At 55.1% G+C, this 24636-nt stretch overlaps 1 protein-coding gene and 1 long non-coding RNA gene across 4 annotated transcripts in view; both read left to right on the top strand.

Annotated features, from left to right (window-relative positions):
* The window catches only part of SLC39A11 (solute carrier family 39 member 11), a 99097-nt gene extending 95238 nt beyond the window's left edge, over positions 1-3859 (top strand). For all 3 annotated transcript variants that reach the window (XM_040582080.1, XM_040582078.1, XM_040582079.1), the window contains exons 8-10: positions 557-655; positions 1786-1944; positions 2095-3859. In XM_040582080.1, the coding sequence (XP_040438014.1) occupies positions 557-655; positions 1786-1944; positions 2095-2173 (337 nt within the window). In that variant the 3' untranslated portion in view covers positions 2174-3859. The remainder of the gene's footprint in view (positions 1-556; positions 656-1785; positions 1945-2094) is intronic.
* Positions 3860-18667: 14808 nt separating this feature from the next.
* LOC121082534 overlaps positions 18668-24636 on the top strand; it is a 57021-nt gene continuing 51052 nt past the window's right edge. The window contains exon 1 of the long non-coding RNA XR_005826056.1: positions 18668-18879. This is a non-coding gene — a long non-coding RNA (uncharacterized LOC121082534). The remainder of the gene's footprint in view (positions 18880-24636) is intronic.

The raw sequence follows: 24636 nt of genomic DNA, 5'->3' as shown, positions 1-24636 counted from the left end.
AAACTGAAAGAGGGAGATTTGGATTAGATATAAGGAAGAAATTATTTATGGTGAGGGTGGCAGGACACTGGCACAGGCTGCCCAGAGCATCCCTGGCAGTGTCCGAGGCCAGGCTGGACGGGGCTTGGAGCAACCTGGGCTGGTGGCAGAGGGCTGGAATTAGGTGATCTTTAAGGTCCCTTCCAACCCAAACCCTTCTGTGATTCTACGAAATGGCAAGGCCCGGGGATGCTGCAGCTCCCGGGAAGCTTGGATTGGAAACGCCTCGTGGGGCCTCCCTGGATAAGCTTCTTCTCTGTCTGGTCTCTGTTGCTCCCAGGGCTGGTGCTGATGCTGGTGAAATGCTGTGGAGCTCTTTGAAGATGAAATTTGCTGTGTTCATGTTAAATATTAACATGCCTAGCCCCAGGGCTAGGTGCACTTCCATTCAAATGGCATACTTTAATAACGCCTTTTTTTTTTTTTTTTTTTTTTTTCTTCTTAGCTCCCAGCAGCCTACCCCAGGCTGTACTTTCCACTAATATATATATATATTTATGCTTTTTTGTGTGGGTAGGAACTTGGCCATTGGGATTGGGATTCAGAATTTCCCGGAGGGCCTGGCCGTCAGCTTGCCTTTACGCGGTGCGGGATTTTCAACATGGAAAGCGTTCTGGTAAGCTGAGCTCCTCTTCACCCATGGACATGAGAGCCCTCTGCCAGCAGCTCCCGGTGAGCGGGTGCCTATAGATCTCATCCCTGTATATGTTTGCATCTCTCTGTCATTGAGCTGCCCTTGGGCTGGGCTTACTCCAAACCTGCCTGGTCCCCTCCTACATCACGGAGAGCTGCTGCCGGGCGCGCTGCTGGTTTCCAGCTTTGCGGAAGGGCGGTGAGCGCTGCCCTCTCCCTCCGCAGTGCCTGAGCTCCGGTCCGAGCCTCCGGCTCCCAGGGGATGGATGGATGGGTGACCCTGGCAGGTCACCCCATCCTGCCTCAGCTGCCTGTCGAGTGCCTGTGGGGAGCTCCCAGATCCTGCACTAAACAGGTTTTTGTTTGGTGGGATTTTTTTTTCTTCTTCATTTTTCTTTTATTGTGTTTTTCCTCTTACTTCACTCCAAGCTGGATTTCAAACCCACTTTTTTTTTTTTCTTTTCCCTAAGGTGAAAAAGCCAAGGGCATGAACCCTGCGAGCGCAGGGCTGCGTTCCTGCCCGTGCACGTGTGCTCAGCCGGGTGATGGATGGGAGGGCAGGGGGGCGGCTTGGAAACTGCTCCCGCCAAAGCTTTGTTTTCTTTTCCTCCCACCCACCTCCAATGCAGTAAGCGCAGCTGGTGCTGGGACTTGCACCAGGATTGCTGCTGCCGGGAAGGGAGTTCCCATGGTCCGGAGAGTTAAAACAGTCCTAGAGGGAAAGACAACGAGGGGGAAGAGCACAGTTTCATCCTGGTTGAGGCTGTGGCCAGATGGCCTCTTTGGGATTGAGCTATGCTGTTGGAAATGTTTCCTCTCTGACCCATCCCTGCTTGCAAGCTGGATCCCCAAGTCCTGCAGAGCTCCTGGGGGAAGGAATCGGATCGTGCCTTAATTCCCTTCCTGGAAAAAGCAGCTGGGTTAGGGCAAAACACCTTCATTGCCCGTTTAAAATAACCTGGGTGACTTGGCAGGGTGGCCAACCTGCTCCTGGCCACTGTGGCACTGGGGAAAACAGTGGGGCCGGGGAGTGCAGAGCCCGTCAGCTCCGCGGGAAGGCTGTGCCACCCATGTGCCAGGTCTGCGGTGGCTTTTAGTCTCGGTCTTTTGCAGGTACGGGCAGCTGAGCGGCATGGTGGAGCCCTTAGCTGGCATCTTTGGTGCCTTCGCCGTGGTGGTGGCGGAGCCTCTACTCCCCTACGCCTTGGGCTTTGCTGCCGGAGCGATGGTCTACGTGGTGATGGACGATATCATCCCCGAGGCGCAGACCAGGTGAGGCCCCTCGGTGACAACCACGGAAGGCAGATAGACACGGGGGAACTGGAAGATCCCTTCCCTTGCCTGGATGAGATACAAAGCAGCGTTTCCCCCATCCGAAAAGCCAGTCCCAGGAGCTGACACCCTCCCCTTTTCTCCCTGCAGTGGCAACGGGAAGCTGGCGTCCTGGACTTCGATATTAGGATTTGTGGTGATGATGTCCCTGGACGTTGGGCTGGGGTAGGGACGCGTGCCGTTCCCCAGGAGAAGACTTCAGAGCCATTTGTGCAGCGGTGTTTGGAACTGGACACACGTTATCCTCTAGACTTTTTTTGTATATATGTTTTTTTGGATCTGGTTCGGTGTTGATTTCCTATAATTTTATATCTCTTCCTCCCTTCCAATGTCATGTTGATGGTTTTCAAAGCACAAATACTGGTGGTTCCGTGCAGGTCCTGGTTTCCTTTCACCACCAGATTTTCTTTTCCTCCCAGGAGGGTCGCTGGACCCCCCGTTGGCCAGGCTGCGGGTCACCCTGTCCTTTCCCTGCCACGCTGGGCTGGTTTCTGAGTTAGGTCGCTCTGGGTTTTGGCCATCTTTGTTCTGTAGAAGATTAGAAATTTGATGTCGCGTGTTTAAGCTGGTCTGTGGTTAAGTACCAAGGCATTTGGGTGGAGTAAACTCCTCACAGAGCCTCAGCTTGGCACTGTCCTGGAAGGGCAGGTGGAAGGTGTTAGGGCCAAGGTAACACGTACAGTCCTCTGTGGGATCGCAGGTCTCGTGTATCCCGCTGGGCCTTGGGAGTGTTTTAGGGTATTTGTTTTGATGGATGCAAACAGTCCAGGCAAATAAAAATGAATTGTCTTGGGACCTCTGTAAGAGGGAAATGTCATTTTTTCCTGAGTTTATCTCCTAGGTGGGGCATTGATCCACTGCACTGTGTCCAATATCCCAAGGCTTTCTCTGAAAAAAAACCCAACAAACAAACAAATGGGAAGGAAGAATTTTTGCGTTTTCTAGCATGTACTTTTTGAAAAGGCAAGATGTGGTCACCAGTGTTGTCGTTGATGTGCTGCCTGAGTGGTGCAGAGCGGGATGTGTTTCCACATGAGCCCGTGGCTGTGTCTGGCCTTGCTGAGCGATTGCTGGTTTACGGCTGCTGCTTCCAATGGTTCATAACTCCCCAGAAAACCAGCGCAGGGCTTTCCCAGCGGTGGCCCTGGTCGCGCTTCACCCCGCAGAAGAGCTCAGAGCTGAGCCAGGACCTGAGCGTGCTGGGAGCCCTCGTCTCACTGAGCAGCGTCAGGATGAAATAATTCATCAGGGTGAATTAATTATCGTACCTGAGGAGCCAGAAACGTGCACCGTGCGTACCGGCCTCTTCACCCTTTGCTTTTCAAGCATCTCTTGTTGAACGGCTGTTCCCAAGCAGGCAGGATTAGTCCCTTCCAGGCTGAGGAGCCAGCCTTGCCCGTCCCTCCCTGTGCCTGCTGCAGGCTCAAGCGAGGAGCAAAATGCCGAAGGTGGAAGGATGCTGTGAACCCCACCTCCCTCTTCGCTAGGGATGCTCGTGTCTGTGGTAAGAAGGGCTTCGTGAGTCCCCTCAGCAGGAATAACTGGATTGCCTGGCTGCTGCCTGCATCTCGGTCCCTCCATGACCGTGCAGCTCTCGGGGGAGCGAGGCTGCGGGTGGGGGGGTCAGGGACCACCGTTCCATCCTGCTGGAGAAGCTGCAGGAAGGGCGGCCAAAGGGAACGGGCTTGAATAAGCTAAGCTAGAGCCATGCATTTCTGTTTGGTTCATTTATTTTATTTTTTTGGTTGGATTTCATTTGTACTTCGTGTGTCACTCTGGATGATACAAAACTACTGTTTGCCAATGGATTTGACCTTTTAACTGTGATTGTTTTCAAATAAATGGGAAATTCAGAGTTTGCTCTGATTTATTTTAATGCTGTAAAGCCATACTTTTGCTGCTTCTTCCTCCGTTCTGCTACGTTTCTTTTCTCCAGCTTAATTGTTCCTGGCTTCTCCAAGGTCCTGCCTCTCAACCAGGATGGCAGCCTCTTCAGGGAAGGAAAAAAACGGGGAAAAAAAGCCGAAGGCAGCTTTGCAGTGCCTCATCCAGGCACCCACGAGTGTGTTTTAGCATTCACTGGGTTTGCTGCAGCCGACCAGCTCACCCCCAGGTGCAACGCCGGTCACCGGTTCATGCCTTATGACTCAGAAAAAAGCAACGGCAAGAAATCTCGGGTAGGGGGAAGCAGCTCTGCCTGCACTGACCCGGGGGTGCCGGTACCACGCTCACACGTGGGGGTCTGTTCCCCCACGCACCCACGGGTGGGTGCCCTCCCTGGTTCATCGCAGCCCCGTGGGATGCTGTGCCTGCATCCCGCAGCCCCAGGATGAGCCACAGGGGTGATGCTCCTTTGGGGCAGCCCAGAGAGCTGCTGTCCTGTGGTACGGGGATGGGAAGGGGGACCCGACCTTCCCTGGGATCCGCGGGGCTACGGACATGAGCGGGGTCTCTCCGGGCACAGGGGCAATTTGGGGTTATGGCCCTTGGTGGGAAAAATGAGGGGTGTCAGGACCCTCTTCTTAAAACCAGTGGGCGAGGGCTGTTCCTGCTGCCCCAGGGCAGGGAGAGGGAAGGGACCTGCCCATGGCTGGGAACAAGAGCTCCCTGCACCCTGCACTGCAGCCAGTGGCTCCTTCCCAGTGCCACCAGTGGGAAGGCTGGGCGATCTCCCACTGCTCTTCACCTTGTTTCTAGACACAGTAGAAGTGTTTGCAAAGCTTTTAGCGCTCTGTTTTCAGCCGAAAGCCTTTTCCTGAAACTTTAAAACCTCAGGGGTGTCCATGGGTCGGGTTTTCTTGCAGACTGTTGGAGATATTTTCTTATTTGATTTCTGGCGTGTGGTGTAAGCTGGTACAAAAAAACCACATTATACATTTAAAGGCAGCCTTGTAATCAGATTGCTGGGAGATAATATCACGTAAAGCATTTAATCCTGCTTAGATGTAGCCAGCCGAGATAATTATGTACATTGGACCCATAGGAAGCGAGTGGGGAGGGTGATGCAGAAAGCACATACGAAAATTCTTCTTTTCTGTTTGTACCCTGGAGGTGAATGAAATTATATATCTATTCCTTGGTATGACTGAAAAGCTGGCTGGGGGCCAGGCCTGAAATTACCCGTGGATACAACAGTTGTCAATGGAAAGGTGGAGTTGGGAGCGGAGGTAATACAAACACACAGCCGAGCCCTGCAAAATGGAGCCGGGCTCTGCTCGGCGGCAGGGAGGAGCCGGCTCTCACGCAGAGACCGAGCTGGAGGGAAAAGAGGAAAGTTATCCCGTGGCTGGAGCTGGGTCTCGGAAGACCAGGCTGTGCTTGGCCTCAAACCCGTGCCGGGATGCAGGGGGGCTCTGCCCTCCTGGAGGGCTCTGGCAGCCGGGTGGTCCCTCCCCATCACAGACAACGCTGCCGAGCCCCCTCGGTGAAGCCGTCCTGTGTCTCTGCGAGATGGGGAGAACCCCCTGGCCCGAGCACACACACACATACACTCATGGTGAGCACAGGAGGAGGGTTTTTTTCTATTTCTCCATCCTTCTGATGGTGGAAGGCAGCCTTCGGAGGGGCACAGCGGTGCCTGCAACCAGTTTGAAGTGTCCTTTGACCCCCTCACAAGCGTAATACTAATTGCAGTGTCTATGCTGGTGATTTCTCCCCCCTACTAATTTTTCAGTAAAATTAAAAAACTTCAGATTTTTGAGTTTTGTCTTGAAACAGTAATAACTTTTTGCATTGGCTGGAGGAAAACTTAAACTGTGGCTCCTCTCCATCTAAAAGCCGCAAACCCCGAACGGTAAAGATCTTTTCCTGAGCAGTGCATGTATGTGCTCTTGCAATGGGGTTTAAAAATGACCCCAAACCCCAGCGTAAGTTTGCAGCCTGCCTGCTGATGCTTTTGTGGATGTTTCGAGGTTTTTCAAGCCCTGCTAATGAAGGGGGATGACCCGAGTGTTTAGTAGAAAATGGGAAATTCCCCCAATTCTTAACAGCCCTGGAGGTGGCTGCGTTTGGCAGCGCGGAGTCGGAGGGGGTTCGGCACTACGTGTGCAAGCATGTGTGCCCGGCTGTGCAGCTCGTGCTTGGAGAGCTTCGCCGAGCGTATTGCTGTGACAAAAAGCCCAGCGATGCAGCGCTGGGCATATTTTGCTGCTTTTCTTGTGATTATTTTCTTTTTTTCTTTCAGAGGCTGAATCACCGAGGTGCTGTCCCGCAGGATGGCCGTGGGGACGGTACCCGGTCGGGCAGTTGGTGGCTGGCGAGGAGGCGGCGGCGGAGTCCATGGGGAAGCTCCTCTGCAACCAGGAGAGCTGCCTGGGATGGGCACCAGGTTGTGCGTATGACTAAGTGGTGGATGGAGAGGCTGCTGATAGCTCGGGTGCGAGGCACTGCAGATGTGTTTGCCCGAGGATTAGGGCTTTGGAGAGGGGATTACCTGGGGCGGTGAGTGTGCGGTGTGAAGCGTTGGGCTTCGTGCTTCGGGGATGTGGCTGTTCCATCCCTCCCAGAGCTGCGGTGCGAGGAGAAAGCACCGTCCCCTTTGCTCCAGGCAAATCCCACCTTACTCCCTGCCTCTGCACGATGCCAGGCATCTCCCGGTGGGTGCCAGGGTGGCACGTGGCAAGCACGTGGCAAGCGCAGAGGCTGGCACTGTGGCACGACGCTGGCTCGGCTGCCACTCTTCTCATGGCATGATGCTGCCTCGGCTGCCGCTCTTCCCTCCCTGGCAGCCCCTTCTGCCTGCCCAGCTCACTCGCACCCAGCCCGGGAGAGCACGGTGAGGGGTTACGGTTATGGTTGTGCAACCGGGGCAGGGAAAGCACGCCTTTCCCCGCACTGGCATGACATGGCTCACGTCGTCGCCCGTGCGTGGTGCCGTGAGTCAGGGAGCAGGAATGGGCGGGTGGGCCCTCCGCGGTGCCGGGCGCTCGCCAGCCTGTGCCGGGGTGCTGGGGAAGGCGAAGGCGGCTGCGGTTTGCAGGGCTGGGCGGGGACAGCAAAACCCCAAGCGAGGGCTTTGCACGCAACCGAACAATAATCCCATTATTAGGGCCCATGCCGTCAAACAAAACACAGCACAAAACATTACTCGGGCTTGCAAGATGCGCGCCCAGGGTAGATCGTAGCACCTGAGTCATTGCTTATAAAAGAATGGATTTCACCTCCCTCCCCTCCCCTTAGGAAAGAAACAATTCAAACCTTAAGACAAAATGACTTCTATTCTTTGTACGCAGACTTTGTTGTACTTGGCAACGAGGCTGCAATTAAAATCGAGACGCTCGCTCTCGTGCGCACACACGCAGGCTCCCGGCTCCGAGCTCGGGAGCAAACATGCGGCTCCTCTCCCCGCGTCGGGCTGGCGCGGGCGCCCCGAGCCCATGGCGCTGGCCCTGCCTGTGCCACGCTGCCTTGCTTCAGCCCCAGGGTGGACCCCCAGCCTCAGGAACAAGCCTGGTTCTGGGGGGCTGGAGGGAAGAAAAGGAATTTCAGCTCAGCGTGCCCTTTTCCTAGGGCAGATGTGGGGTCATTGAGTTCCTGGAGGAGATCTAATGCCTGTCTCTCTTTTTAGGCGGGTGTTGGCACTGTAAGTGTATGTAGCCTTGCGTGGTCATCCAGCCCACAGAAAGCTACGTGCTCGTGTCCGTGCTGGGGTGCTGGGACTGTGGCTCATGGGTGATCCCCTGGTTGCCCTTCTCTGGCTGCTCCACCGAACCCCCTTCATCTCAGCCGGCCAGCCGAAGGGGGTGGCTGCGCGAAGGCTCCTTGGCCGCCTCGGCGGAGTGCTCTCCACGTGGTGCCTGACCTGGTGTGTGAGGTGCGAACGGCCAACACGGGGGTGAAATGCCATCGCTGCAGGACCGGCTCTGCTGCAAACACTTCAGTCCATCCGGAGGGTTGTTCCTAATGGGAAAAAGAGGGAAAATTACACACTGTGGGACCTGCATGTCGCACAGCTCCAATATTAGTACCTTTTTCTTATTTTAAGGCTTTTGCAGTGTTGAGGGCAGTCATTTGTGCGAGAACACGGAGAAAATATTCCTAGTATGTCCTTGGTTGAGATTTCTGGGATATGTTTTTGTGCCTTATGATCCTACGAGGGGGGTTTTGAGAGCAGGAAACTGAGCCTGAAGGTTTATTTTAATATAATCTTACAAAATACTGATGATAACTAAAAAGCTTTTGTGTCCAGAGCTGGTTTGCATGGGGAATTGTTTAAATCTCTCTCTCGCTGTTGCCTTCTCGTGTTCTTACAGGAACAACTAAGGCATTACAGACGCGACACACGCTCACTCCCCATTTCGTCTCACAATCCTGCTGCTGTGCCTGAAGCAGAAAACAAAACCGCTGCTCCAAACTCCGTATGAAAATGGGAGAGAAGAGAATGGCCTGGATCTGCTTTCCTTTTACTGCAAAATAATTTCCCTGCCATAAAATTACCAGCGAGAGCCAAGGGAAGATTAGGTCATAGGGAAAAATGCCGGCTGGGAAACAATGGAGGGAGGTGCTGGTAACGGCTGGGGTGCAGGGCTCCTCGCCGCCCTCGGCTTCCCCAGGGACCCCTGCCTCCACCAGGATCCCAGCTCTGCAAGGTTCTCCCCTCCATGAGGACCCCCACCTCCACCAGGATCATATCTCCCCAGGATCTCACCTCCACAGGCGCTCTCACCTCTACTGGGACCCCATCTCCACAGGGACCCCTATCTCTGCTGGGACCCCCACCTCCACCAGGATCCAATCTCCCCCAGGACCCCACTTCCACAGGGCCCCCCATCTCTGCCAGGACCCCACCTCCACGGGGCCCCCACCTTTGCTGGGACCCCCACTGGTGCCAGCCCCAGCTGCAGTGCTGCTCCCCCAGCTCCACACAGGCCAGGCAAAGAGCATCAGCACTCCCAACCCTTTATTTCCCTTTCTTTCCCAAGGCTGAATCGACAGTGAGGGCTGGGCATCCCAGTTTCTCCCAGGCTGGTGGTTCAGTCGGGAGGGCAGCAGGGGCAGGTGTGAGGCTGGACTCGGAGCATGAAGCAGCATCTCCCAATATGCTGCTTTCCCTCTTCCTTTCCAGGTCATGGTCCATCCCAGAGCTGCTCTGCCTCCAGCCCTACCAACCAGCTTGGCTTTTCCCAGGGATGGACAAACTCTCCAGGAGGGTTTGCATGTCAGAGACCTCCAGGAATTCCGGGGAGATGTCTTAAAACTTGTCTTGGTGCAGGTTTCACAGAAGCCCTCCAGTGCCCTCCAGTTCTGGGTGGTGGCTACCGCCCACAAAAACCTTTGGGAGACCACGGAAACAAATCCAGACAGCAAGGGGGCCCCGGGGCCTCCCAAGTCATTAAACAAATTAAGTTGTTTAGAACGCGAGGCCCAGGTGACTGGGTGTGAAAGCCCCTGAGGCCTCGGTAATTGCTGTGTAAAGGCAGCACTGGTGGGTGGAAAGGAGACAAAGAGATTTTGGGGGATTTTTCCTCCCGCCCAGGTCCCCTGGCACAGCCAGCAGCAGCTCCAGCCCCCTTGGGTGGCGCGGGGTGCTGGGGGCTCAGCCATGCTGGCACCACCAGCCCAGGCTGGGACACCTGACGTGATGCTCCCATCCAGCAAGGTGCTGTGCTGTCCCTGTCCCCGGGGCTGGGGCTGAGAGAGAGCTCCCCAGCCCTCTCACGTGTGCATCGTTTCTTTAAACGGACCTTGGCTTAAAATCCACCGAGGTGTTTCATTGCCTCTTGGACGGCTCCTTGCTCTTGCTGCTTCCCCACGCTTGGAAGAGGCCTGTGAGCAAAAGGGATTTTTTTTTTAAATTTTCTTTTGACTTGTGCAAATCTTTTTCCCTTGTGCTTTGTGCAAGGGTGAGCAGAGTCCCCCTCCACACCAAAATGCCAGTGCGGTTTATCTAAACCCCTCAGAGCTGCCGAAAGAAACAGAGGAGCTGCTGCCTTGCCTTGCCTTTCCTTTCGGCCAAGGAAAGATGCAAAATTCCTGAACTCGTCTGCCTCTTGATTTCCAGGGTTAGACACACACCGTGCTCAGACAAGATGACAAGCTGATAAGGTGGAGCACTGCAATCTCCCGTGGCGAGCGGGTGCGGATGCTGTGGCTCAGGAGCTGCAGGAGCGAGTGGGACCCTCTGCCAGGCACAGGGACCCCCAGCTCCAGCTTCCCCAAGCCCCATGTGCTTGATACTGTCCGTGTAGCCCAGCCCTTCATTTCTTAAGGACATTGACCTTTCAGGTCCCTTTTAATTATTATTTGATCAGCGCTTCTCAAATCAAGAAATCTGAAAACACCAGTGGGAAACACCACCTTCTGCTGTGAAGCTGCAAGCTGGGAGGAGACCAGGTCCCTTCCAGAGCCAAATGCTGAGTATTTAATCACAAATACTTAATACAGCTGGAGGCTGCTCCGCGGGGCTGCTTAGCACCGCGTGCCTCGGCTGGGGCACTGCTGGGCTGGGCTGAGAGACCCCATTTGCAAGGGTCTGCAGGCAACGCGGAGGGGTCTCTGCAGGGTCTTAGGCTGCTGTGAATGCAGCGAGTCACCCTGCACAGCGTGGAAAATGCTGGTGAGACCCCAGAAGAGGTCTGAGGTTCCTCCGCCGGTGGGGGTGGCTTCTCTCTCCTCTTTTTTTTTTTTTTTTTTTTTTCCCCCTCCCCCTCTCCTTGAAGCTCTCCAAAACAAGTGCTGTTTTATTGCAGATAATTTACCAGCTGCACAAAGGCCGCCTTGTACCGCTGAGCTCCAGATGTTTAACATTTCACAAAAAACTTAATCATAAGGTACCTGTTTCACTTGAGCACCAGCTGACTTGGATGGGGAGAGAGAGCTGCCTCCCAGCCTTTGCCTTCCCTCCCACAGGCAGCTGCCAGCGGATCCCAGCCTGGAGAGAGCAGAGAAGACCGGGTGCATCGCAGGTGACTCGGAATCACTGTGCTGCCCTTCGGGGCGCTGCGGGTGGGTGCCCTGCACAGCTGGCCCGGGATGTGCTTGGCTGGAGCGGCTACAGGGGCTGATCCCTTTTGCAGGGGCTCTCTGCAGTGTTTCAGGCTCTGACAGCTCTGTCGGAGGGTGCCTACAGGTAGGGTCGTGGGTGGGCATACCTGCTTCCCACCTGTGGCCCCTGCTCGTGGGAAATGGGCATCTCTGGGATGGGAGATGCTGCCTCAGCAAGAGGATCCTGGGAGAAGAGCTGGAAAGGTTCATACCAGGGATTTTGTTGGCCCTGGGGGACAGTGGTCTGCAGGTCTGGATTGTCCCCAAGGGCTCTGGCACAGCCCTGGGCACCTGGTTGCTCGGTGGCTCTGCTCCACATGGCGAGAGCACGGCCGGGTGCTGAGGCTGCACCAGGATGCCTGTGCCACTGCCCTCGCCGTGCTGCTGTGGGGCTGAGAGTGCTGGGCTCCTCTGGGAGGTGGGTCCAGGCTGCCACTGTCAGCTCAGGATGGATCCTGCAAAGTCTTGAGGGCTGCAGTCCTGCAGGAGAGTGGTTGCCTGGCTCTGCTCCATCCCCACCCCATTCCTTTGACTGCAATCCCTTAATTGTTTCAAAAAAGCACATGACAGAAGGCAGGGAGATAATTACAGTCCCTTGCCCCCCCCCCCCCCCCCCCCCCCTTCCCGCCTTATCTCCGGGGAGAGCATGTTGGGCAAATAGAAAACAGAATTAATTCTGGTGGTGGCCGAGGCTCGAGGCTTGGTGAACCAGGGTCTGAATGGCGGGCAGGGCTGATTTACTGCTGTTCACAGAGTCAGCTTTTTATTGCAACTATAATTATTGTTCTCCATCAGGATCCTGTGGAGGTGTCAGGCCAGCACCAGCCGTTCCCTGCTCCCGTGCACCAAGGGCTGGGCAGGCAGGGCTGCCCGCCTTGGCCCAGGGGGGCAGGTGATGTTGCCTGGTGTCCCCAGGCGCTGGGGGACGCGCTGGCTCCCAGCCGGTGGTGACCCCTGCCTTGCCGCGGAGCTGCTTGCAGGCGAGCGCATGTTTCTGGGATGCCTTCCTGCCCAGAGCCCCTGCGCGGGGCTGGGAGAAGTGAAGGCACCAGGTGCAGCCAGCCCGGGGCTGCGCGTCCCCCGTGCCCTGGCGGAGCATTTTCTGCAGAGGGTTATGATGGGGAGGGAGCAGGCGAAGGAGGTGGCTGCCAGGGCAGCGTCTGGTCTCATGTGGACAGGGCAGAATCCGACCCAGCCTCCGGCTGGATGAGGCATCTTGTCTGTAAGGTCCGGCTTGAGAAGAAGCCATTGCGTGCGTGGTGGAAGCGGAAAGCCAAGCGTGCGCGTGTGCTCAGGAGGCAGGAGGGGACCTGCCCGTCCTTCTCGCCTGCCAGGAGGGACGCTTCGCCACGGGACAGCGGAGCGGTGACCGGCTCTCCTGGCAGCTGGGAGGCCTCGGGAGTGGACTGACCCACTGGAAAGTGCTCCCCAGCCAAAGCAGCCCCTCATTCTCATGCAAAACGTGCAAGGGGGGAGGGAATGAATCCCTCCGTTGGGGAGCAGAGCTGGGCAACTCTGCCGCAATGAAGTAATCCTCCCCCACCACCCTGAGCATATAAAGCGCCGTGGAACACAAGTGCCTCTCTGTCCCGTCTCTTTCTTCTCTTTCCCTTTAATAATCTTACTCTTTTGTCCCCATACGTTTACTCTCCATGTCATTGTGCCCTTCTGCTCCGGTCGCTGGCTGCCCATCGTGGCCAGACCCTCTGCCTTGGAGGTGCTCACGGTTACCACCTGTTTTTTCTACTTCATTTTCCAGGACACCTGATGTATTTATTTTCTTTTCTTTTTTTTTTGCCTCTGGTTTAGGGTCTATTAAGTTTACTCCTTCTTCCCCTGCCCTGGGAGACCCGGTTAATGAGTAACCATAGCGTGCTTGGAGGCAGCTGTCTCAGACAAACTGACGGAGACTTTTTTGGAGCTGCATAAGGGAACGTTTGTTCTGCAGCTTCTCAATAGATCCTTGTGCAGGAGGCAAGAAGTGTGGGGAGAGAAAGAAAGAGACACTAAATCACTGGACTCCTTGAAAATCTCACTGCATGTGTGTGTGTTTTTATTCCTTTTTGTAATAGATGTTAGATGAGTCACCTTTTCAAGTTTAAATAATGAATTTATCTTCACAACAGAGCACACAATGTACTTTTTAACAGTGTTTTGGCTTTAAAGTTCTTTTTAAGTAACTTAAGTCTAAAACACACAGCCTATATGTACACTGGCATGGGGTTAGCGTCACAGGAGCGTGGATTTTCTTTGTCCCAGTCCCAATGTACAGCACATTTTGCTCTTACGGTTCATAATTTTACCTATTCCCTTCCTTTGCTTTTGTTGTATGAAGGCTTGGAGGGTTTTACCACACGTTTGCCATTGTTAAAGGCTGTTTTGTCTTCCCTAGGACGCTGGGCTGGCAGTCCAGTAGGAGATGGAGACCCGCGTGCCGTGGAGGAGAGCAGTCGGGGCGAGCGGGGTCCCGTGCCCCAGATCTCCTGTGTGACCTTGGCAATGGTACGTAAACCTCTCTTCCCTGCTTTGCCTTTGTCACTATGCAAACAGGTGACTGATGTGCCTTTTCTCATACTTGCAGTGGCTTTTTCCTTCCTAGTCTGCTGGGAAGCTTGTGGAGGGTGGGTGGGATGTTGGGAGCGGGCAGAAACTCACGGGAGCAGGGTACTGAATTGCTCCTGGGTGTCTTGAAACTTCTCTCCCTGTGGCTCAGGAATTCTTTGGTTTCTGTCAACCTTCAAGTTTCTTGTGGCCAGCTGTGCACCTCGCAAGTGCACAGGTAACACTTGTTATCTGCTGGCAGAGATTGCTTGTGTGCTAGGGAGCATCACACCGACCAGCCCGTGTCCCTGTGTGGCTCAGGTCGCAGTCCCTGCTCCTGGTCCCCACAGCCAGACTGGGACATCATTGCTTTGCTCTCTTGCTCTGGGGTCCTGGGCATCCCCTGTGACCCAGGCATGCCGCGGGGCACAGGACAGGCAGCCTGGCCCTGCCCCTCCTGTCCATTGCATGGTACGAGCGCTCTGAACCCCCATCACCCAGCCGGCTGCAGCATCTCCTGTATCGGGACGAGTGATGGTAGCGAGATCTTTCACGCGTTCCTGTCTGCACCTGCTTGGGGCAAACCCCGCCGTGCACCGTGGCCCCACATCACACAGCCTGGCTTTGCACAAGCAAAGCACGCTGACACCGTCAGCAGCTGTATGGAGGTGAAAGGAGTGTTTACCAAGGGGTAGCTGTCCTTCCCTCGCTGCTCCCCATGGCCTCTCGGCTGCTTTCAGGGCCAGCTTTGCTCCAGCTCCCTCCGAGGAGGTTTCCCACCACTTTCCCCACTGCCCGAGGCAGCCGGAGCATGTGGAGCAGTGCCGGTATGGGAGCAGCCCATCCTTCCCCAGGACCCACCGGTGTGTGCCTGTGGTCCAGGCTGCAATCCAGCACTCCAGAGAACGCTGAAAACACATAACCACACTTTTCCTCCTCTTTTACAAAACCTCAGGTTTTTTTGTTCCTTTTTTTTTTTTTTTTTTTTTTTTTTGACTTTGAGATTGGTTCAAGTTTTGGGTAAAGATTCAGGTTGTTTGTGTTTTACCTGAAACGCAGCTCCCCCTTCCCTGGAGCAACAGTTCTTTATTGGCTCTTGCAGACACTTGGCACTCTCAGTGCATGAAATAAAAAGCTTTTTGTTTCCATATTTCAATATATTTATATATATTTAACTGATTTGGGGAGGGTATTTGAAGGTCAGAGGACTTTCAGAGGTTACAGTGCTGGCCAGGCCCTGGGAACAGCCATCCTGTGGGAACTCATTCCCAAATCACCCTTCCCAAATCCCTTTTGCTTTTATTTTGCCAATGCTGGTGCCTGTCACTAAATGCGTTTGAGTTTTTTTGTTTGTTTATTTTTTTTTGTAAAAATCAACAGCAAAGTCCATGGTGAACTTTATAGATGTGCCATTCACAAACTGGGGTGGTAAAAGTAACATGACCTCAGGCTGTGAACCCAACCGTGCTACCAAGAAGGTGTTTGTACTAACAAAACTTTTACAAGAATAAGCAGTTTTTCTGGCTCCACCCTCCCGCGAAAGGCTGGTGCAGCTGCAGGTTAGGGCAGCGGGGCTCCTGCCGTCTTGTGCTGCTTGCCCTGTGTGTCTGGAGGAGTCAGCAGCCCAGTTCTTTCTCCCTGCCCAACACTGACCATTGGCAATTCAGTATCCCGAGGATATTTTCAGCTGGAGAAGAATCGGTGCCCGTTCATCCTCCCGGTGGCATTTCAGCCCCGTTCGGCTGAACACAGAGCCCCTAACCCCAAAGCCAGCCCAGAGCCAGGAGCAGAACTTGCCTCTCCAGCAAAACCCTCTTCCCTTTCCACTTGCCATTGCACTGAGGATTTCCTCTGCTTAAAAGCTTTCACAAAGCAACTCGGGAATGGTGTAGCCAGTGTTTTAGCCTGTGTTCAGCAGCCCTTGGACCAAACTGCCCCATCCTCCTCGCCAAGGAGTGCCTCGAGTCCCTGCCCTCGCGGGATAAAGGATGCTTTCAGCAGCTCTAAGTGGATCTGTTGGGAAACGACGGATTTTCCGTGACTTGGAAACATCTGGTTGACATTCTTATATTCACAGGCTCTTGTGTAATTACCCTTATTACCTGATCTGCATGCACTTTAGCTTGCTTTATGGGCAATTCTGCTCTCCCTCCCTGCCCACACCACCCACCACCATCACACAAGCACACGGGCCACTTTCCTAGTTAAAACTTGGTGCTTTCTTCCTCTGGCTCAGGTCTCCCCTCCCCATCTCAGCAGTGGCTGAGGAATGCGAGACAGGAATGCTGTCCTCTCGCAAGGAGCTGGGGAAGGGGGGGCTGGCTATCACTTAAAAACAATGTCTTTGTGTTTCCAGCCGGCTGTAGTCACGCAAAGCCATGCCTGGGTGTGCAGGGCTGCTGGCTCTGCGCCTGCTCGCCTGCTGCCTCACCTGGCACTGGCCTGGCAGAGTTCAGCATCTTCTAAAACCTTTAACCGTCACGTCATGTTCTTGCAAAACCAGGGCTGGGAGCATCCCATAAATCAATGCCAAGCTCCTCCGTGAAGGATTTGTGCACCTTTCCATTTCAATTCCTTCCTCAGACCATCCTCAGAGGCCACTGAGGGTCTCTGTGCAGGGCAGGGGTACCTCACCGCCACCCGGGTACTTGGCATGGTCCTTCACACCAGTCAGATGTCACCAGCAAAAGCCTGTGGAGCTGTGGCAGAGCCTCACAGCGCTGCGAGTCGCTTCTGGTGGTGATGTCTGACAGTGCCGCGGCCGGTGGGCACGTGGCTTTGAAGGAAATGCCACTAGAAGAGGGAGCAAAGCTTTTAAATTATTAAAATGGTAATTTGCCTTCTGAAATCCCTGGCCATCCAGCCATGTGGCTCTGTGCTTCCAAGCGCTCCAGCTGATGGGAGCCCTTTAGAGACCCAGTTCAGGTATTGGGTCAGCAACAGCCATTCCCGTGACTCCAGTGAGCTCTGTGTCTCATTCTGCCCGGGAGCATCACAAGGCCAAGTGCTTCCACCCTGCCTGGTGCGACAGGGCTTTCCTGCAGAGCAGCTGGGCCAGTTCTGCATCCCTGTGCCTGTCTGCCTGCAGCCCAGTCCTGGGCCGCTTTCAGGAGGGGTTCCTGGCTGAGCTGGGCACGGGACAGCGCGCCGGACCTGGGCATGTCCAGCACTTCCTTCCCCGCAATAAATACCGAATTAGCCTCTGCCATTTTTGGCACTGGTGCTATTATTTTCCATGCTCGTTAGCTGCTCCCGAGGTTTCTCACCTGGTGCCCAGGGCAGGCTGCCTGCCTGTGTTTGTCATTTGCTGGTTCGAGTCCTGCCGCACTTGGGAAGGTGCAGCTTCTAACGGGTGAAGGATTCCTAAAAGCAAAGGGCGGCTGGAGCCAAGCAGAGCTCCCGAGCCCAGGGGAGAGGAGAGGAGCAGGCAGCTCTCCTCTGCCCGTGACTCACAGAGCAGCAAGTGCCTGCTCACAGGCAGCCAGCCGGAGGAGAATAAGCTCCATCATTTTACTGACGGGTGAGAAAAGGGAGAAAAAGAGAGCAGCCAAATTTCTGTGCTTGAATAAAACCAGCGGAGCTCTCAGGAGGCTGGAATCAGGACTTTCCTGCCACTTCGCAGCAGCTCAGGGGTGTCAGACAGACAGTGCTGGCTGCTCCCTCTGGGCCCTGAAGCTGCAGGGACTTGCAGGGCGCAGTGCAGGGCTGGCGAACCCCGTGGGAGCAGCTCCCAGAGCCCCACTCCCCTGCATGAGCATCGCCCCCGGCCGGGGGACAGGACGGCTCTGGGGGACAAGCGGGGGCTGCGGCATTGCCCCGCATCCACACGTTTTCCCAGCTCTGCTCTTTGCTGCGAGTTGCATTCTGGCGCTTGCCAAACAGGTTTTAATTTCCAGAACATGGGTATGAAAAAGCAACACAACCCCCCTCCTCCACAGCCCTAAAATATTATTTTTTTTTCTTTTTAATATACCATAAATGATGACCTTTTACCTCCTTAAAAAGGCAGCCAACACAAGCACAACAATGTGATTTGTGCAGCATTTCAGTTGCGGTTTCTTCAAGAAATTCATCTGGTCTCGAAGCAATTAAGGGAAGGGAAGCATTTCCACCCCAGCTTTGGGTCCTGAAAACCTGCCAGGAGGGATTTTTTTCCTTCCCCTTCGCTCTCCCTCTTTCTTCCCCAGCCCTCCTTGCTCACTTGTCCTGGGAAACTTCTGCGGTTTCACTTTGGCAGCTCTCCTGAGCATGCGAGGATAAATCCCGACCTGCTGCAGGTGGGAAGACGCTGGATCCAGGTCCCTGCGCCTGCGCAGCCGGTGGGGTGGGACATTGCCCACCCAGAGCCGAGCCCAGTGGCCAGCCAGCCAAGGGGTGTGCGAGATGCCCCCCCCTTTGGCACTGTCCACCCTCTCCCCTGCCCAAAATCCGGTCGTCCCTCCGGCAGAGGGGCTGTGCCTGGAGAAGGCACGGGGGCATGGTGGTGTTGGTCCTGCTATTGCCACCCGCCTTGTGCCCTGTGTCCCCTTCAGGGCATTTCCCTGGCTGGAGGCAAAAGCACGGGGGAAAGACAGGTGACTTTGCCTGGACGGAGCGTGCTTGCAAGAATGGGCCTTAAATTAGCCCCTCAGTCAACAGCACAGTTAATTGCTCATTCATTCCACAGATGGGTTAATAATTAAGTTAAATTAATAATTGGGAGAATAATTAAACTAAACAATAACCAATACAAGGGACAATTGAAGTAATCGGTCTCCGTGCTGAGCGCTTGCTGGGGTTATTCATTCACCAGCGGTTTGGGGACGGATTCTGCCCTGGATGGCTGCGCCGTGCCGCCGGGATGCGGCTGCGGGATCCCGGGGAACTGCCGGGCTTTTCCCGGCGAAGCCACCGGCTCTTCCCCGCCGCCCCGGGGCCCGCTGCAGGGCAAACCCAGCCCCACCGTGCCCCGCCCGGGGGTCTCCCCCGCCGCCTGCGCCCGCCCCTCCCCGCGGCCGGCCGGAGGGAGGGACGAGGGACGGAGGGAGGCGGCTCCCGGCCCGGGGGGGAGGAACTACAAGTCCCGTGAAGCCGCGCCGCCCGCCCGCCGCCCCGGGGCTATATAAGGGGGGAATGGCCCGGCCGCCGCAGTCGGAGCATCCCCGCCCGCCGGGGAGTCGGTCCCGGTTCCCCCCCCGCGGTCACCTGCGCGCCCCGCGCACGGCTCCTGCCCCGGCGCTCCCGGGGCCATCCCCGCCGCTATCCCTCCCCTCGGCGGTGGGGGGGGGGGTCCCTCGCACCGGGGTTGGGAGCGGGGCCGTGGGTGAGGATGATGCCGGAGCCCCGGCACCGTGCCGGTGCGGCCCGCCGGAGGTAGGTGCCCTGCTCGGCCCCGGGGGGCGGCGGGGGGGAACGGGGTCGGGGGGCGGCCCACGGTGGGCTGCGGGACCCCGCGCGGGGCGCCCCGCCGGGCACTTGCTCCTGCCGCCTCCCGGTCCCGTTAGTCGGCGCGGCCCCCGGGGGGGGGTGGGTGGGGTGGGGGGCAGCTGTGGGTGCACCCCGGGGGGCCCGGTACGGCGGGGCTGGGCGAGCTGCGGGTGCCCCCGGTGCCGGTACCCCCCAGCACCATCCGCCTTTGTCCCGCCGGATCCCCTGCCCCGGGGGTGAGGGGCTCCCACCCGGGGATGCTCCGCAGCCGAGTGCGGGGGGAGGGCGAGCACGGTCCCGGCTGGCACAGGGAGGAGGGGGGTTCCTCAGCTCTCTTAAGAAAAAACGTGTGTGGCGTGTTTTTCTTCGTAATTTTTTTTTCTTTTTTTTTTTTTTTTCTGGGAGGTGGGGGGACACTACATGACTTTTTCCATCCCTTCCTGTAGGAAAACCTCGTTAGAAAGGTTCCCGAGGGCTCCGTGTGCCTGGGCAGGTGCCTGGGTGAGGTAGAACCCTGGTGAGCCTGCAGCCCCTTCCCCAGCTCTGCTGGGGGTCTGAGGGGTCTCCCCAGCCTTTGGTGCTGCCTGGCATGAGTCTGGGAGCGAGAAACACTTGATCGGGGTTGGTGATGCAAGGTATCTGTGATGCACAAGAGCACTTTTGTGTGAATTCTGGAAAAATATGAATGACTCCCTTATTTTGCTCGCTACAACAAAAAGACCACACCAGTCTAGACCTGCAACCAATAACACACACAAAAATTAGTGCTGTCTGCTCCAAGGGACCCAGCGTGTCGAGGAGAACATCAGCCCTTCCAGTGTGCGAGCCTGCTGATCCGTACGGAAGGCGAGGGATGCTTGTTTGGGGAAAGGATGTTTGAGGTTACTTTGATATAAACAAGAGAAGCTTTTATTGCCCAGACATTGTTAGTGTTGCTCTTTGCTGGCTTGAAATGCATTTCCTCTGAAGGGTTTTGAGACTGGAGGAATTGCTCAGCTCTCTTGCTAATTGAGACATCTTTTTATAATCACAGTCACAGCTGGTGGGATGAAAGCTGGGGGGAGAGGGCTGTGTGCAGTGACTCAGGCCTTGGGAAGAAGCTGCATCTCTGTTTGCCTGGCACTGTGAAGGGGAGGTTCCAGCCTGGAGGCTGGAGCAGGGTATGCAAGGACACCTTTCTTCTCTACTGTCAGGCAGGTGATGTTTTCAGGGCATCCACTTTCTCATTTCCCCGTAAAACTAGGGATGGATGTCCTTCCTGCAGCTGTGGTGAGTTTGAGCCCCCTAACAAGGAGACACCATGGGCCAGAAGGGTGTTGCAATATTTTTGTGCTCTCCTGGCTCTTTTTGCAGCAAAGTCTTTGAGAAAGAACTGTTTGAACTTGCTCTTTCTATGAAGCTGCTTGTTTACCAGTTGCTTTCCATGCTCAGGTGTCTCGAGCAAAAGGTGGTCTGAGATGTGGCACCCTTCAAGCTTCGTGTGACATGTTGGTGATAACTGTTTCTGGGGTGCTGTTGAGTGGCAGCAGGGTGACTCTCTGCAGCCCTCCTGACTGGGGCTGTGAGGGTTTCTGGTGGGGAGAGGGTCCCTAAGTGAAGCATGAAGGTGCTTTGCCAAGTACAACGTATGCGAAGGGAAATACTGTCCGCTTCTTGCACTGGCAGGAGGAGGTGAAGTTGCTCTTACAGCCGGTGTGTTCCCTTCATGGTGTCTCCCAGGCTGCAGGCTGGTAGGGCTGTGCTGCTGGAGTTTGATCTCTGTTTGCATGGCAGAAACCCGCTGCGGAGCGTGGGGAAGGCTGTAGCTGGCAGGGGAGATGCTGGCTGCGGTGGGCCGTGGTCCCCGGTGGGTTTCTCTGCCGGGCTTGGGTGCTGTGCTCTGGCAGGTTGAATTACAGCGGCTGGGGATGTTGGTGCTTCTCCTGCTCAACAGGCTGGGACCAGGCGCGTGTCGCTGCCTCTGCTGAGCCCCTAAATTGGTGTCAGCAGAGTCCAGAATGGATCCTCCTGCCTGCAGCAATGGGGGCTGCACGAGCCATGGGGTCAACAGCCCAGGCGGTCTCACCCCCACAGCTCAGGGGACTCTGTCAGGACTTGTTTCACAGACACTGAGCTGCTGCTGCACGAAGGACCCTGGCAGAGCCCTCGGCCGCCGCTGTGCCGCAGCTGTGGCCTGGGAAAGGTGCGTTCACCCCTTCTGCGCTGCCAGAGGAGGGATGCCCTATAACAGACCAGGAAAACTGATGGTCATGCTGTTGCTTGCAGTGGACATGATGAACTGTTTGAGGACCAGCTATAAATAATCTATTACTATAAACTATGTATTAGGGAGGTTGCTAAACCAGACTGAGGTGCCGTCTCATCTACACTTGCCTGCCTGGGGGGGCTCAGTGGATTACAGGCTGTGGAGCAGACAGGGCTTCGGGGATGTTGCGACTCCCAACTCCCTCCGAAGCAAAAGCTTCTGTCTGCAGCAAAGCCCAGCTGTGAAATCTGGAAGCCCTGGACTCTGACCCAGCTTTTCTGAGCGCTGGGGTTTGCTGTGCATGCCTCTTGTGCTTGGTTTTAAATATATTTGATGTAGTAGCATCACTTCTCCTTGGTGACGGGTGTTTTTTTAGTAGCAGCTGGCTCAGGTCTAGACTGCTTGTGCTCAAGCTCTTCTGTCAGGGATTCTGTATAAGAAATGATCGGAGTGCCTTAAATTTTAGGAGATCAAAAGTTTTGGGTCACACCCGCTCCCCCTCCCTCTGGCTCGCTGAGCCCCAGACAATGGGGGGATAATGCCAGGAGCACAATGCAGCCTGCTGGGGGGCTTTTTGTTTGTTTGAACTTTGAACAGAAAAGCAAAGCAACAAAAGAGAGGGCAAGAAAAGCACAGTGTTTTGCCAGTTACCACGGCCAGCCAGAAAGTTATAACCACATTACAAAGGGCAGCCTTGTTCAGAGTGGCTTATTTCATCAGGAAGATGTATTTAAAATAAAAATGAAGGGGCAAATGCTAGCATAAAGTCCCCCATGTTAGTATAAACACTGCATGAAAACACTTTTATTACCTTCTATAACTCCCTAATAAATACTGTTCCTTTTTGATGAAAGCTCTTAGCACAGGATTAGGGTTTACAGTGCGTTGCCTTATTAGTCCCTGGGGACAGAGCCCATGTTCAGTGTGGCTTCAGGTCCTGCTCTGCAGCCTGATTTCAGTGCTTCAAAGCTTCCCCCTTTTCTTATTTTTGGGTTTTTCCCCCCCTGTGGCAGCATCTGAATTGCAGGCAGCGCTTTCCAGGACCGACACACGAGAGGAAAACTGGAACGCGTGTGGTTAAGGAGGTTCTTCTTGCTTCTAGTTCATCTGTAAGTGTGTCTTCTCCCAAACAGAGCTGATGAGGTGTGAAGGACCTTGGTCCCAGGGTTGTGCTGCACCCATGCCCTAAGAAGGTAACATTTTTTTTTTTCTTCAGTTGGCTGATTCTTTCTGCCAAGCCACAGATGTTTTCTGAGGGCTAAACCCTAAGCCTTTAAATAAATGTGTTTGATCCCTGGGTGGTTGTGTAGCTTTCCTGCAAAAAGCCCAGAATGGGTTTCATACTGGGAGCAAATGTTACCTAGCCAGGCTCTTAAAGCTGATTCCTCTGGGGTTTTATTCTTGTCTTTTCTCTCTGAGGAGGCACCAGAGCTGTCATCTATCTGGTGCAGCTGCAGCAAAACCTTCCGTGGTCTTGCAAAGGACAAAACTTAACAGCGATGGCTCTAAGTAAAGCTCAGCCTAAGACAGCCTTGAACCTCTCAAGCAACGTGACTTGGCCGCGAGGGCCAGGGTGTTGTTGCATGGTACTGCACAGGAGCTTTAGGCTGGCTTTGGAGTGCTGCCATGGACTGCTTACACGTGTCCTGTGCTGGGTCAGGTGGAGGCAGGATGCTTCTGGACCTCGGTGTCACATCTTCTCCAGTCTGGGATGGATGGGGGCTTTACTGCTGTCGCTGGAGTTTGCTTCAGCTCTTGCCACTGGTGGTTCTTTAAAATGCACTTTTCAGGCCAGTGTCTTTCAGGAGTGGCTTCTGAAATTTGGGAGTTTTTTCCAAAGCTGGTAAGAGAAAACACACTTTCAGTGCATGGGCTCACACTGGCAGGCAGAGCGTTGTTTTAGGTCTTGTAGGTTGGATGGTCGTGGTGTTTCTGTGAGGTGGCATTCTCCTCTGCTTGTCTCTGCTCTCTGCAGATAAACTCAGGGCTGGCCCATGGCCAGGTGGGCTCTGTCACTGCTGGAGGGACGGGAGCCTCCTGCCAGCGTCTGGGACCTAGGGTGCCAGTGACACCAAGAGGCAGCCTGACTTGTTCCGTAGCTGGATGGCCAAACACCAATCTCTGATGCAATGAGCTTGGAAGTAAACGCTAGGAATTAAAGCTGACAGGAGCTTCTCTATGTTTCCAAGACTCTGGAGAGCAGGTCCCCTTGCCTGCTGGGGAGGGTTTTGTGTGCAAGTTGTAGCAGCTTGTTTTGTGGGCAGCTGGAGCTCTGCTATGGACCAAATTTTGCACATGTGGTTCCAGCATCACCTCAGCAAGTTGAAAATGAGGAGGCAATGAGGGAGCCTGGTGGACTGAGGTCCTGGTGAGATGCTTGCGTACCTCTGGGGTGACAATGTGATGAGCAGGGCTCAGTTTGGGTGTGTGGGGAAAAAAAATGGTATATGGGCTGTGGTTGGTGTTGTGTGAGATACCAGAAATGCTGCAATGCAGCCCTTGGGGGTACCCGAGTGTCCTGCTAGGCTGTGCTTTGGGGGGGACTCTGTTGCCAGCGGGCATGAGCAGAGCAACAGCTGATACCAGTCACTCTAGAAGCAATTGGGGTCTGTGATGGTGCTAAGCCGGAGCTGAAGCTCACCAGCCGAACTGCTGTGGCTTTAGCTCTGCAAGACTGAGTGTGTCTGCAGAGAGCTCATCCTCGCAGTCAGGGAGGAAGAGCTGCTGTCCTGCAGCTGGATGGCAGGTGTCTGTCCGTGTGAGCGGTGGGCAGGCTGTGTTGGCCATGGAAGTGCCGTCCCCTCTTGCCAGGGATGTGGTGCAGGCTTGCATCTCTGGGGGCATGGGGTTCACACAGTTGCTCCTGTATCACTGGCAGGACAGTGGCATCCTGGTCCACCAGCGGACATTTGAGTCAAACATTGTTCCTGGGAGATCCCTTTCTCTGCAGCTTGTTGCTCCTGAGGCAGGAGGAGCTGGAAGCAGCAGAGCAGCTGGTTCTGGGGAGGAGAAGGTGGCTTGTGTAGCTGGTACCTGTCTGTGGGAGGGAGGCAGGCATCTGCTCGCAGGGTCCGGGCAGCTCCCTCAGCAAAGGGGGAACTGGATGGTGACAGTTGTCCTACCTCTTCTGTTTGTCCAAATGGTATATGTCAAATCCTCCCGGCCGAGGACTCGGGAGGGGGCAGGGGGCCTTCCCAGCCCAGCAGACTGGATGGGAAATAATGATCCCCTTTTTATAGCTTCTTCAATTGTTCCTGAAAATCCTTTTTAAAAGGAGGAAAGTTCCTTCCTTCCTTTCAGCTCCTGGTATCTTTAAGAATTCGCTCTATTGTAAGCTCAGGACAGAGACCCTTCTATGAGGGCTGCATAGGCGCTCTTCGGAGGCCCCCTCCCCGTGCCCCCTCCCACCCCATCCCAACAAGCCCCCATTCTCCTCTGAAGAGGGTCCCTCTGTCTAA

The sequence above is a fragment of the Falco naumanni genome, chromosome 1 (genome assembly GCF_017639655.2).
Source record: "Falco naumanni isolate bFalNau1 chromosome 1, bFalNau1.pat, whole genome shotgun sequence".
Lineage (NCBI taxonomy): Eukaryota > Metazoa > Chordata > Aves > Falconiformes > Falconidae > Falco > Falco naumanni.
Note: the sequence above shows the minus strand (reverse complement) of the source record. Positions and strands in the feature narration are given on the sequence as shown.